Source organism: Pelodiscus sinensis, chromosome 1 (assembly GCF_049634645.1).
Source record: "Pelodiscus sinensis isolate JC-2024 chromosome 1, ASM4963464v1, whole genome shotgun sequence".
Taxonomy (NCBI): Eukaryota; Metazoa; Chordata; order Testudines; family Trionychidae; genus Pelodiscus; species Pelodiscus sinensis.
In genome coordinates, this window is record NC_134711.1 from 71,434,832 (window position 1) to 71,449,086 (window position 14,255).

Here is a 14,255-nt window from a genome sequence, read left to right on the forward strand (position 1 = left end):
AGAACGGCCATACTGGGTCAGACCAAAGGTTTATCTCACCCAGTAGCCTGTCTTCCAACAGTGGCCAATGCCAGGTACCCCGAGGGAATAAACAGAATGGAGAATCATCAACTGATCCATCCCATTGCCCATTCCTAGCTTCTGGAAAACAAAGGCTAGGGACATGGTGCCTGCCCATCCTGGCCAATAGCCATTGATGGATCTGTCCTCCATGAATTTATCTAGTTCTTTTTTGAAGGATCCATTACTAGGGATCAGTTCCATGGTTCCCTTCACAAAAGATCCATGGATAGAGGGAATAGTATTTCATGGGCTTAGTTCTTTATATTTACATTTGTTTTTGTCAATATCTGCACACTGTATTCAAACAAGGAGGGAAACATGCCTGAGTTTGCATCTGGTGGGCTGGAGGCGCAGTGGGATGAGTGACAGATAGAGGGAAAGATTATGCTTCCTGATCATGCATCTCTTCTCCAGGACAGTGGGGTGTGTCACCTTTCAGGACACAGAGAGCCCCAGTTTGCCCTAAGCTCCATAACTGTGATCCCCAGATACTGAAAGGTACAATGTCTGTAAGGACAATGCTTAACTTAGTAACTGTATCACCAATGAAAAATTATCCATGGAAGAGAGATCGTCAAAGCTGAGCTGACCCTGGGCAGCTTTCCTGCAAGGGTATGTGGCAGAAGAGGCTGTACCACTTCTAACCTTGGGCTGGCACTCCTGGTTTGGGTCACAGGAATGGCATGTTTCGGAGAGGAAAAAAATAGCCTGGACGCTTCTGACAATATTCCCAGGTCTATTTGGAGAGAGGTCCCTGCCTTTGGAACCTCTCTCACTAGACACCTATATTTAGCCCGAGAGGAGGGGGAGGGAGAAGAGGTTTCAGTTTTAAGCGCCGCTGGTCGCCCTAAAATCAACACACCCACCACCTATGGGAAGCAGGCCGATTCCCACCGAGGGGGGTGGCCGCTGCCCTCTGGGACTATCCCCCAATGCACCTTGGCTCTCCCACTTCATCCCGCAAGCTGTGGTTGTGGTCTCCCTCCCCCCCCCCCCCCCCAAACAGGAGATGTTCCCCAGAGGGAGCCCAGGATACTGGTTGGAATCGGATCCGGAGGGTGATGCACCGCGACAGCTAAAAGTTGGATAAAGTTTCAGCCGCTACTATATATAAAGCAGGGGGACTTATGTCACTGCTCTAATTAAATTCCAGCTGGGTTGCTCCTCCGGGTTTTTTTGAGCCTGTCACCCAACTCCGGCCGGCAGAGAGGCCAAGGGGAGAGCATGATGATGGACCTTTTTGAAACTGGCTCCTATTTCTTCTACTTGGACGGCGAAAATGGAGCCCTGCAGCAGCTGGAGATGGCCGAGGGCTCCCCTTTGTACCCAGGCAGCGACGGCACCTTGTCCCCCTGTCAGGACCAAATACCCCCAGAGGCGGGGAGTGACAGCAGCGGAGAGGAGCATGTGCTGGCCCCCCCTGGCCTACAACCCCCTCATTGCCCCGGCCAGTGTTTGATCTGGGCTTGCAAGACCTGCAAGAGGAAATCGGCCCCCACCGACAGGAGGAAAGCAGCCACCCTGCGGGAGAGGAGGCGGCTGAAGAAGATCAACGAAGCCTTCGAGGCTCTCAAACGGAGGACTGTGGCCAACCCCAACCAGCGGCTGCCCAAGGTGGAGATCCTGCGGAGCGCCATCAGCTACATCGAGAAGCTGCAGGATCTCCTGCACAGGCTGGATCAGCAGGAGAAAATGCAGGAGCTCGGGGGAGACCCCTTTAGCTTCAGCCCCAAGCAGGGAAATGTAAGCAGAGCGCTTGCACTCCGTCCCCGCCTGCCCCCTGACAGTCAGCTGCGAGCCCGCCGGCCGCCGTTCCCCTCCGCTCGCTCTTCCCGTTCCCTGGGAGAGGCTGCGGAGCCGCGCTCCGGGCACACCCATAAGCACTGAGCAGGCTTCGCCAGGGAAGTAGAAGTGGCTGAGAAGTCCAGCCGGCCGGCAGGCTGGCCCGAGGAGCTGCGAGCCTCCTTGCTAATACCTGTTCTTTCTCTCTCCCTCTGCCTGTTTGCTTCAGATCCCAACCTCCGATTTCCTGAGCACCTGCAGCTCCGACTGGCAAAACGTTTCCGATCATTCCAGAGTGCTAGCAATCAACGCCAAAGAAGGTAAACTCCCGGGGCACTGGCCAGACCCTAACTTGTAGGCGCGGGGCTGAGGAAGAGAGGGGCAGAAAGAAAAAGGATCTATAGTGAAAGCACAACTTACAGTGCTGGGAAAAAGTTACACTGTTAAGATATTGTACACTCCGCTCTCTCCTATAGGTCTGAGAAAGAGCGCAGTGTACAACATATTAAGTGTAACTTGTTCCCAGCACAGTAAGTTGTGCTTTCACTAAGAGACTAGATCCCCCCCATCTATCAAGTTCTATAACTAGCTAGTTATATCTATATAGAGATATACAGATCTATCTATCTATCTATCTATCTATCGTATAGGAATCAAGACAATTACTATATGTATAGTGTTACTATATATTTATAGTGTGTGTGTATATATATATATATATATATATATATATATATATATATATATATATATATATATATATATATATATAAAATGCTCTTTGGTATATCTATATATCTATATCTATGCCAGATAACGTTGTATAGATATAGATATAGATATAGTCTTGATTCCTTTTCCTTCGAGTCTTTTTAATATAAATTCTTGTTAGATCCTCTTTTTCTTTGAGGCGCTGTTCCTTTCTGTCATTGCCTTCTGTCTATGGATCCCTGGTTTAAAAAAATAAACCAAACACTCTATTTATCTTTTTCTTGTTGTTACACTAACCAGGAGCCTCCATCGTTGACTCTTCAGCCTCTAGCAGCCTTCGTTGTCTTTCTTCGATAGTGGACAGTATTTCTTCAGAAGATCCCAAAATTCCCAGCGTGGAGGAAGTGGTAGAGAAGTAGCTATGCACTTGGCCTGGTAGTATTTGAATGCAGATAACAAGGGTCTTCCCCCCACTCTTTCTAAGCGAAATAATGAAGTAACTTAATATTCTAGCAGTCCCGGAGAGGGAGCCTGGCTAAAGACACTGTTGAGAGGGAGATAAAATTGTATGTTCTTAAAAAGAAATGTACCTCAGATAAGTGTACAGCCCACTTCCTTCGTTCTTGTTTTTCTTTCTTATGTTGTATAGACCACTCCTTTTTTATTTAATATATTGACTTGTTTTCTGGTGATCCTCTTTGTATAATACTCAACCAAAAGTTCATTCCTGTCTGAGTGAAGCTGTTGTTTGGAGTCCTTAGTATTATTTAAAGAGTTCTTAGTTTTTGTTTTTGTACATAATTTTAGCACTTTTTATGTAACCCTGATCCCTATATATATATATTTAAATTGTGGAATGTGATACTGTATATAAGAACGACCAGATTTCTTAGGTATGTAAAATAAAGTTCTTTCGGTTACAAAGCTCCCAGCCCTTTGGTACTTTAAATGATGGGCCCGATCCTGCTCCCACGAGAATGACATTTTGCCACTGACTTCAGCAAGATCCGGACTCCCTTCGGTCAATCCAAATAAAAGGTGTTTCGTTGCAAATAGGCCCATTCAGGGCAGCGTCTCTTGACCTGGCTGAAGAGTTTCGCATCCGCTCACCGCCGCAGAGGGCCTTCACGTTTTCCCTCTAGCTTTGCACAAGCCGCCTTCCCCAGCTGAGCTCTGTGACGGCTGGGTGTAGGCTCGCAGACAGCCCGTGTTTACTCAGGCCAGGGCCTCCCTCGGTGGAAAAGGCAATGGGTCTACCGACCAGTTCAGGGCAGCGCTGGGGAAAGCGCTTCCACTCCCGTGCCATCTTCAGCGTTAGAGACCGTCCAGCCAGGCTCCCTTGCGAGCCCCTGTGCTTCAGTAACCGGCTCCGGAATTCTTCTCCGATTTTCTCTGCGGGGCTTGCACCCAGCCCCAGTTCGCAGCAGAACGGATGGACCTGGCTGGCTGGCTAATGGACAGCAAAGGGCTCTGGCGAGCCCCCTCCCGGGGGTGTAGAGAGCAGAGACTTCTCTGGAAGAAAGGGGATTCCGACAGAGCCGGGGCTCCTCTCCTGCAGGGGGAGCGTGGGGGCCCCAGGGGCGGACAGCGTTAAGTGGCTGCAAGTGAGGCCTAGGAGGAAAAACAACACGAGGAGCCTTCCCCGTCAGTGCTGTGGGGGGACAAACCCTACAGCCGGGGGTGGGGAAGCGGGAGCTGATCCCAGCAAGGACGTTCCGGCTTGGAACTGATTCGTTTGTAATCTCGGGAAGAGGCGACCACCTTGAAATTCCTAAACCGCTTCGGTCCCCCTCCCCCAGCTCTCCACCGCTTCGGGGTAGCTACCAAGGGGGGACGCCCCAGAGTCCAGCAAAGGCCCCTTTGGCACCTGAGTCTTTTCAAAATACAGTGTCGCTCCCATGCTCCTGGAAGGATCTGACAGAAACTCGCCCTTCCAGACCTACTGGCTCCACCTTCCTTCCCAGGCCAGCTGAGTCGCTTGGGATAACAGTGCCCACCGCGCTGGTATTTGGTTGGGCGGTTGTTGGTTTGATGGTGTGAGTCTGCCGCTTAAACGAGAGAGGGTCCCGTTGTCGAATGCAGAGAGAGAGAGAGAGAGAGAGAGAGAGAGAGAGAGAGAGAGAGAGAGAGAGAGTGTGTGTGTGTGTGTGTGTGTGTGTGTGTGTGTGTGTGTGTGTGTGTGTGTGTGTGTGTGTGTGTGTGTCCCCCCCAAGCAGTGAGACCTAGAAACAAGGTTAAAAAGTCTCAGAGGGGCAGCCCTGTTAGTATCTAAGATGCCACAGGACTACTTGCTTTTAAAGTTACAGACTAACAGATAGATAGATAGATTAGATAGATCGATTCATGAGCTTTCATGGGCAAACCCCACTTCGTCAGATGAGCTGGAGAGGAATAACAGAAACCCAGATTTGTATAACAGAAAAAGAAGGGAGAAAATACCTGTTAGGGTGTCATTCTATTTCCTCCCTCCTCCTCCCCGCGTGTTTCAAATACATTCACTGTTGTATAGAAATAACAAGCCAGGACCTTGGGGAATCTACTCGGCAAAAGAATATGGGTTTGTACACACACAAAAAAACGATTGCTTTTGCTAAGAGAAGGTGGCTGTTGCCCTGGCTTTCATTTAAGGCTTTAGCTTGAAATATACAAAGAAGCTTTTTAACCCACGCTAGAAGCTAGTCGTGTTCTTCACAACCTAGTTTGATGCCTAAACAAGTCAGAGGAGGGGCCCAATTTGGTACCACTCAAGCAGGACTCTGGCTTTATTTGTCCTGAGCAGGGAGGGTGGACTCTAGGAGCAGCGTGGTCACTCTCCGGAATACCACGAGCCTCTCAGGAAAATGCCCTTTCTTCCTCTGACTAGCCATTGAGCCTAATATTAACATCAAAACTCATATTGTCCGGCTGTGAGTGGACCCCCGAAATCCGCGTCGATTCCGCCGCGGGGTAACACGAGAGATTGTTTGGAGTCAGTTTGAGTAAAGAAGGTTTTTCATTAAATAAAGAAAATATTTCCCCAAAAGAGACTCCCTGTGACCTCCCTGGCTGGAGCTGACATGCCAGGCTTCCCCATGAAAGTCCTCGGTGTGTTTGCAATTAGAGTGTTTTTGTTTGATATTAATAACGATAATCTTTACCTACGTCTAAAGCCAAAGCAAACAGGCCCTGGAAGCCCACAATCAAGAGGTAATAACTCGGGGAAGATAAGCAGGTTGGGATTTAATCTAGCCTCTTTCCAAAAAGGGGGGGGGGGAGTGTTGGGCACAAAGTGATCAGGTTTAAACTAATGAAAATGATTTTCGGCCTGCGTTTTATGAAATGTGGAACATGACTCCCCGAATGTCTCTCATAAGCCCTGGCTCCTGCGGCTTCACTTGTGTTGCTTAACTCAGAGCCTGTGTAGTTGTTTGTATGGAATCGGACAGTGGGGTGGGGAGGGGGCCATTTATGTCCCGGATCCAAGTGGCGCTGTAATGTACTGTATGGAAGGGAACAGCCAGGTCAGGTCATTTCGCTGAGGCACTATAGAGTCGCTGAGATGTCCTTGGCCACTAGAATGCCCTGGTGGAACAGCTGGATTGCGGCCACAGAGGTGGTGGGAAGAGATGAAGGTAGGGGAGACGGGGTTTGACTCCCCACTAAATACTACAGTACAAATGCAATGTTCTCTTCTTATGCGAAAAGGGTTACAGATTCCAATCCAGTATATTTAGATCAGCGGCCCTGCTTCTTCTTCGGTAAAGCTTTCACCAACTGCAGGGCCCGTAGCAGAAGGGGGATCGGATGCAGAGCTGTGGCTGAAATCCAAGAAGACCATGGCACAGGGGCGCGATGCAGCTATAGCCAAAGGGCAAAGTCCGAGGTCTCGGTAAGGAGCCCTTGACAGGGCCGGTTTGTTGTGGCTGTGGGGACCCAGGCTAGCGATTTGCCAGAGCTTTGCCCTTTTAAGGCAAGCGCGGCTGTTTTCGCTGGGAGAAGAGAGGGGTGTGCGGGAGGGCTTGAATAACTCAGCCATGTGCTCACTTGGGTATCCCCTTCTGTAGCAGCAGGGACTAGCAACTTCCCCCATTCTCAAGGCTGCTAACCACCCTCGTCCCTTTGATCTCCCTTGGGAGTCCCAGAAGGCAAGCAGAGGCCAATGTCTTCTTCAGCTGGCTTCTGTGCAAACCCTTCCCGCAGCTCTGGCAGGTACTAATGTGTTTACTTAGGTGCGCCCAGTTCCCAGAGCTGGAGGGAGCCAAACGTTTAGCACGTTGGTGGCGCCCCCTGAATACAGGTCCAAGTGGCAAAGCGATTTTGGCTGCTCGTTAGAGCTGAAGGCGGAGCGCTGGGGGCGGGGGGAAGGGTGGCCCGGCTAGTACTGAGCTAGGAGCTAAAATGTTCAGCGTTGCCCCCTCCCCCAAGGGATCTGAGCTAGCCCGTCACACACCGAATGCTGCAAAGCGGTGCCGACAGCCACTGGCCTCAGCCCTGCAGGCTGCACCCAGGCAAAGCTCCCTCTGATTCCAGTGGGGACTTCTAGAGAACTCGTTTCCTCTGGGCTTTGTTGGCTGAGTCTGGGCATGTGCCTTTGGAATAAAGGCTGCCCGGTAAGTTTAGTCTCAGCTGTTAAATATTTGTAGCTCTGGCCCCTTTACTCAAGCCAGCTCGATGGGAGTTTTGCTGAAAGTGGGTGCTCCAGTAACTGCCTCTTGCCTTCAGTTGCCTCCGCAGTTAATTAGATGTGAGATCCGGCGCTTTTACAGTACAAAATGCGCCCAACCCCTACAAGGCTAAGAAGAGAACTTGAGCTCCTAAATCAGTATCCCCGCCACTCTCTCTCTCCCCCTCTCACTCATTGGCATTTAATGGCTTCATTACATGCGCCCCAGTGATTCAATTTTGGGTCATATCTGTAAAGATAGCGGCAGCATGCGGTGATTTTTCATACCCCGAGATTTACATTTCATTCCTACATGTTCCAGCTCTACTGCTGCATCGAGGCCGAATCCTTGTTACACTCACATTTTCTGTATGTAATGTACAGTATGACGTGGGTTTTACCCAAGGAAGCTCACGTTTCTCTCTATTTTTGTTTGTCTCTTCGGTGCCACAGGACTACTCGTTTTTAAAGTTGCAGACTCACAAGACTACCCCTCTGAGACTTTTTCCCCCTTTTCTTCTCCCTCCATCCCCTTTTTATTTTGGAACTGGACTTTTAATACTCCAGTCATCTGAAGAAGTGGGTTGTACCCAGGAAAGCTCATGATAGCATCTACATGTTTTGTTAGTCTTTAAGGTGCTGCTAAACTATTTGTTGGTTTTTAAGTTTTTCCTCTGAGACTTGTTTACAGTGTGTGATAACACTTTCTTTGGTCTCTTATTTTGGACTGTTTTTGGAAGAAAAGTTAAACACCAGCCATTTCCGAAGAAGGGAGCAAAGTCACGAAATAAAATCTGCTGTTCAATAATTTTGCTATTTGAAAAAAAAACCGAATCCTTCTTTTATGGTGGAGGCACATAATCGTAATCTAGTAAAAATATGTTTTAAATTCTATATGTAAAAAAATTATAACAGAGCGATTCCTACCGGCCGAGGGACACCTCTGAAATGCGGTGTTTTCTCCTATGAAACTTTCTTGTTAGTTTTAAAACTCTCTACATTTTTCTCTGTTGTAGCAAGAGTTTGAAAGTCTGGGGCTCGCTGGGATCTCATTCTCAGCATGTCAAGCCCCAGATCAGAAACTCACCACCCTTTCCCCCCCTTACAGCAGCCTCATTAGCCAACCTTGTATTTGGGGTGGAGGGTGTTCTGCTTCTTTTAGTTCCCCTCGCCTGCTTTGCTGCACGTTTGCAAATTTGTTTTGAGATCACTTTACAAAAGGAAGCTGGCTCCTCTAAGGGATGCTAATTACAGATTTTCCTGAGTGACAGCCTGTTTTTTTCCCAAAGAGTCAGGAAGAAGGGAAACTTTAGAGTTCTTCTCAGACTCTTGGGAAAGGCATTTCTAAACAACCTCAAACACTCCAAATAAGCAGCTACCCATTCGAAGACACACAGACAATATTTTGTAAGACACGCCAAAGGGGGTTGGTATTGTGACTGCAAGGTATATTGTACATACCTGGAGAGGAACCACTGAAGAGGGACCAGAGCAGTGTACCTAACCCTTGAAAGGCAAAATGTATTTGTGAGCAAAGCATAAATCTGTAAACAGGTCTATTATAGTCAGTGTGAACATGCTAAATTAAGTAATAGAGAGGTAGCCGTGTGAGTCTGATCTTGCTACATTAACAGATCGGTGCGCTACAATCCAAGACAGTCTTCGAGTTACTGCTGACCACAACCGCTTTATTTGGCTGAGGATTTCTTGCAAAACCACGGAGAACGGCTGAATGGCAACCTGGACTTCAATAGAGAGAGCTGAAGCTCAGCGCTTTCCTTTTCTGTAACTTTATTCCCTTATCAGCGCGCTGGCTTTCTTACCGTATTCATTTCAAAGGGGGCTTGCTGCCGGTTTATGGCCCTAAATAACCTGGAACCGTACAGATGTAGCCTTTCCAATGTTTGGATAACGGTATCCCGACTGTTTGAAGGGGTCCGGGCAGGGGTTTTATTTATTAAACTTTTTTATGTCTCCCTCTGATATATTTTAAAATGGGCGTTCACCTTAAAGCAGTAAAGTTCCCCTGTGGGAACCGAACAATTATAGATCAGGTTCCCACGGGAGTCTCCCCTGAGGGGCGGGGAGTCCGGCGAATACTGTACAAAGAGACGCGTGGCTTTTCAGGCTACCTGCTCCAGTCCGAAGGTCTCCTTTTCAGAAGGGTTTGTGGGTTACAGCCTGCATCAAAGGCAGTCCTTTAATAACCTGTTTCACACCGAATTCCTCGCCAGTCTCGTTTATTTAAAGGGGGCTTGAATAAAACGACTAGACCAAGAGGTAAACTCACAGCCTATGTCTGCGGCTTCTTGAGGGCGGTTAGTCAAAAAATCCTTCTGCTGGATACAGAGAATAACTCGCCAAGACTGGGAATTTCGGACCAGTCGTTCGCAAACGGTTTTATTTAATCCAAAGAACACATTTTCCTACCATATAAAACCCAGCTGAATGTGGCCAAAGGGTTCCTACGCGCTGGCAAATGCCTGTTAAATGGCTTCATTACCACTTTAATGGCCTCTTTAACAGTTTCAATGATCTGCTGCGAGGACTCTGGAAGGCTTTTGACACCAACTTGTGTAAAGTTACTCAGGGATTGGGAAGGGGGGGGTAGAAATTTTACACTTCCAGGAGGGGTTTGTGGCACTGACAGCTGGGACGCATCTGTAACGGTACAAGTTTGTCTGAAAGCAGAAAATTAGCAACTTCGAAGCACTGCTCTACTGCTGTGTCTCCAACACCATCAGGCCACAGGAAAAAAAGAGCAAAGGAGTGGAAAAGAGATTTTCTAAGGCAAAACAACTACAAATTGTCTTTTGTGAGTAACTTTCCTGGCAGGATCAGCGAACACCAAACCCTGAAATGTAGTCGAAGTGCCCCCTCTTCATTCTTACCTGACAGTGGTATTGCTCCGCAGGAATAATTTGTGAGCGTTATGTGTTTTTTTTTCATTGTATAAATAATCTAATCAAAGGGCAAAACATCCCCCGGGAAAACGAAGCAAACGGATCCGATCACACCTATACAAACAAAGTGATTCAGTCTGGTTCGAACCGCAGCCCTGCTTGTAAGAAAATCAAGTGATTCAAAGTAACCGTTCACCATTCAGTTCCTGGGAAAAGGGGGATTAAGGTGAGGCTGTAGCTTGTTTACTGCATAACCTGTTAGAAGACGCTTATACGCAGGAAATGTCACGTTTGGGGGTCTCTCTCCTCCCGATTTTTATTTTTTTCACGCCAAATTGCGAATCTCTCCCGCTGGAGTGGTGGTGACAATCACTACCCCGAAAAAGTGTATGCAAGTTCCAATGTAATAAACTCATCAGACAGTCCCAAAGAGCGGTGCCTAGCAAGTTGTCTCCTGGGGAATGGAGGGGGTTTGCCCAGACAACCTCAGTAGGGGTTGTGGAGGGATATGCTAATAAAGACTAGCCTCTCTGGACCAGCCTCCCGTAACAAGATGTCTATATAAAGAGCCCCGTGCCACAGAGAAAAGACACTTGGTCGGGCCGACCCAATTACTGAGGAAATTGCCCAAGAAAACTGCAGCGAGGCTGGCCGAGCCGGGTTCCCTGCGGACCAGCCCTAACCCCCAAAGATGGAGGTGATGGACAGTTGCCAGTTTTCTCCATCCGAGTTCTTCTATGACAGCTCCTGCATCCCTTCCCCTGAAGGCGACTTCGGGGATGATTTCGAGCCCGGGCTGGCTGCCTTTGGAGCCCACAAAGCGGAGGGGCCGGGCTCCGACGAAGAAGAGCATGTCAGAGCCCCCACGGGGCACCACCAAGCCGGCCACTGCCTCCTGTGGGCTTGCAAAGCCTGCAAGAGGAAGTCCACCACCATGGACCGAAGGAAGGCGGCCACCATGCGCGAGAGGAGGCGGCTGAAGAAAGTGAACCAGGCTTTCGACACGCTGAAGAGGTGCACCACGGCCAACCCCAACCAGCGGCTCCCCAAAGTGGAGATCCTGAGGAACGCCATCCGATACATCGAAAGCCTGCAGGAGCTCCTGAGAGAGCAGGTAGAAAACTACTACAGCCTGCCGGGCCAGAGCTGCTCGTCGGAACCCACCAGCCCAACGTCCAGCTGCTCCGACGGGACGGTAAGAGAAGGGGAGCGGGGTGAGGTCCCGTTACTCTGCGAATTCGGATTCGGGGCGCGGCGGCGTGGAAGGGGGAGAGTTTGGGCTGAGCCCACGGAACCACTAAGGTGCGCTCAGGGAAAGGGCCCCGTGTGTGTGTGTGCGCGCTTGCAAACGGCCTTGTATTGCGTTACCGGGCTGGGGGGATTAATATGTGCAAAGGAGGCCACTTTGGGGGAATGCAGGTAGCTAGAACACAAGCTCGCGGTTTGCATTCCCCACTCCCTGTCGGCCAATATGGTCATTCTCCTTCAGAAGCACGGGTCTGGCCATGCTATACAGGGTCTCCAGTGGGGTTCCGCAGCTCTCCGCCCCCCCCCCCACTATAGAAATTGCCCCAGCACCGTTGTTCTCCTTTGTGTTTTGTAGCCAATGAAATCCCTCCTGGGGCACGGAGAGCTGAGCCTAGGGAGTGAAGCCTTTGCTGCTCCCCTCCCCCGCCCCAGCCCAAACAATGTTACAGTCTCCAGGGACAAAAGCGAGGGCAAGAGGGGGAGCCACCCAGCTCCAGCGTGGCCCAGAGGAGCTGCTGGTGCGTCCCCTCCCCTCTTCCCAGCAAGTTTGCGCCCTAAGTGCCAGGTTTCAATGTGCTTTCGCTCTGGGAAAGTGTCCGCTGACTGACTCGCCCGGCCTCCCTCCTGCTACCAATCCATTCGCCATGGTTAACGCGGTGCACATTGCGGAGGGGTTCGCCTTTGGCCACGCTGCCCCTGGCCCAAAGGGCCGCTGGAAACGGAGCTAATGGGAGCCCACGCGCGGGGAGGGGGAAGCGCCCAGGCGTGTCGGGGTGGCAGGGCCCCGCTGCTGGGCTGGCCGGGCTGGGCACGGTGTGGGGGCGCTCATTTCTTGTCTGTTTCAGGCTGAATGCACCAGCCCCGTCTGGTCTCGGCGGGGCAGCGGGTTTGATCCGGTTTACTGCCCGGACATCCACAGCGGTAAGAACGCAGAACTCTCCCGCCAGCTGTTTGGTTAGCGCCGTTCCACCGCGGGCATCGTGGCGCCGGTGCAGATGGAAAGGCAACACCTGCCATGAGTGTTCACCCTCCCGGTGATTTTTGCAAACGATGGGGCTGGGTGGACGCCCAAAGGGTCGGCTCCTGGACTCCCCGGGGCTGGGTGGGACTATGGAAAAGAGTTGGAATTGAAAGAGTGGCTAATTAGTGAGCGAATTGAGATTTGCTGGCTACGGAAGGATTGATCCATCCCCCGCCTTTCTCTGTCCCCCAGACAAAAGCACCGCCCTGTCCAGCTTGGACTGTTTATCCAGCATCGTGGATCGCATCTCTTCCACCTCCGAGCAAGCTGCTCTGCCTCTTCGGGACACCGCCTCCCTCTCGGCAAACGCCAGCCTCGATTCCCAGCCGGCTACCCCTCGGACCTCTCACTCCAGGCTCATTTACCACGTATTATGAGCGCTGAGCCTCTGAACCAGCCTCAGCCACTGTTCTTACGTGGGAAGGAGGAAACTCCCACCGTGGAGCAGCCGGGCCTCCCGGAGAACGGCCCATGAGGCACGTGGAATCCAGGAGTTTCAAAATATGTATATACAGGAGGAGCTTTGGAAATTGTATATTTGTGAATGATATTGCCACGTTACCAGGAGATGTATTTGACTAAAGCATTGGTGACACACTGTAGTACTTAAAAAAAAACCACTTGTATTATATTGTTACCAGGCTAACTTTTTGGCCAACATACATAAGCTGTGAACAGAAGGCTGTCAGAAGTGACTCCCTGCAATGCTTACTTCATAATCATTTTTTCTTAACGATCTTGTTTGGAGGAGGCACTTTCATTCCTCCTGGAACAGCCAAGCAAGCAAGAGCTCACTTGCAAACAGTGCTCAGAATATTCGCCCCATAGGACACAAATGTATGCCATACATAGAAACCACTGCTGTCTAATGCTGTATATTTTATTTCCTTCCAGGGGATGCTTTTTGTTGTAAGCAGGTCAGTATTTGGGGTGGGGGTGTTCCTCAAAATAAAAGCAATTGAAATGGTCAAAGGCTGGGAATACATGGTATTCTGAAAATCCTGCTATAAATAAAACGTGTTCTGCTGGAAGTATTTCTTTTGTGGTTCTTTAAAACCATTTCCAAGTACTAAGAACTCTAGCCACCTTTTTTTGATTTATAGCTTTTGGACATGCTTACAAATTCTATGAATTCATCATGATAATTATGCTATTACATATTGCATGTGTCATCTAGAGCAGTGGTATTCAAACTGTGGGCCCGGATCCCCAGGTGGGTCACAACCCCATTTTAATAGGGTCACCTAGGCTGGCGTTAGACTTGCTGGTGCCCATCTCCAGAGCCCCACCCTGCTGGACTGAAATCAAAACCCCAGGGCTTCAGCTTTGGCTAGTGGGGCTGGGGTTACAGACCCTGTGGCCTGGGGTTGGTCCTTGGACTTTGACTTTGCTCCCCCCCAGCTATGAGGCTCTGGCTTTGGCTTCACTCTTCCCCCAGTTGGGGTGGGCAGGTTCAAGCCTCTTAGGATCATGTAGTAATTTTTGCTGTCAGAAGTTGCAGTGCAGTGTTTGAGAACCCTGATCTAGGAACGTCCCAAAGCCTTTTACAAACTAAAGCCCTGGTCCTGCAAAAAGTTAGGGATATGTTTAACTTGAAGCTTGTGAATAGTCCATTTGAGTTCAGTGGCACAACTCAAAGCACCTGCATAAATGTTTGCAGGATCAGGACCTAAAGGGACAATGCAACACTCCCTAGGTGAATGGTCCTTCCTCATGCAAGTTCATCCCAAAGTTCAAAAGTGACTACTATTAATGTACAATATAAAGGCCTCATCTTGCAAACCCTTGTTTAGTGAGTAGAGACCTGCTCCTCCTATTGACACTGATTTCAATGGGAACAGAACTGGGTCCCACTTCTACAGTTCTCATCCTGGCACACCCCCAT

The 14,255-nt window shown here is 49.7% G+C and overlaps 2 protein-coding genes across 3 annotated transcripts; both read left to right on the forward strand.

Moving 5' to 3' along the window:
- The first annotated feature begins 1,287 nt into the window (after nt 1-1,287).
- Nucleotides 1,288-2,975, forward strand: MYF6 (myogenic factor 6). The gene is given in 3 exon segments (NM_001286931.1): nt 1,288-1,806; nt 2,075-2,165; nt 2,857-2,975. Coding segments are annotated over 3 exon segments (729 nt in total).
- A 2,873-nt stretch (nt 2,976-5,848) lies between these two features.
- Nucleotides 5,849-13,401, forward strand: MYF5 (myogenic factor 5). Of its 2 annotated transcripts, NM_001286906.1 has the most exon segments (3): nt 10,793-11,296; nt 12,195-12,270; nt 12,563-12,747. In NM_001286906.1, coding segments are annotated over 3 exon segments (765 nt in total).
- The last annotated feature ends 854 nt before the right edge of the window (nt 13,402-14,255 follow it).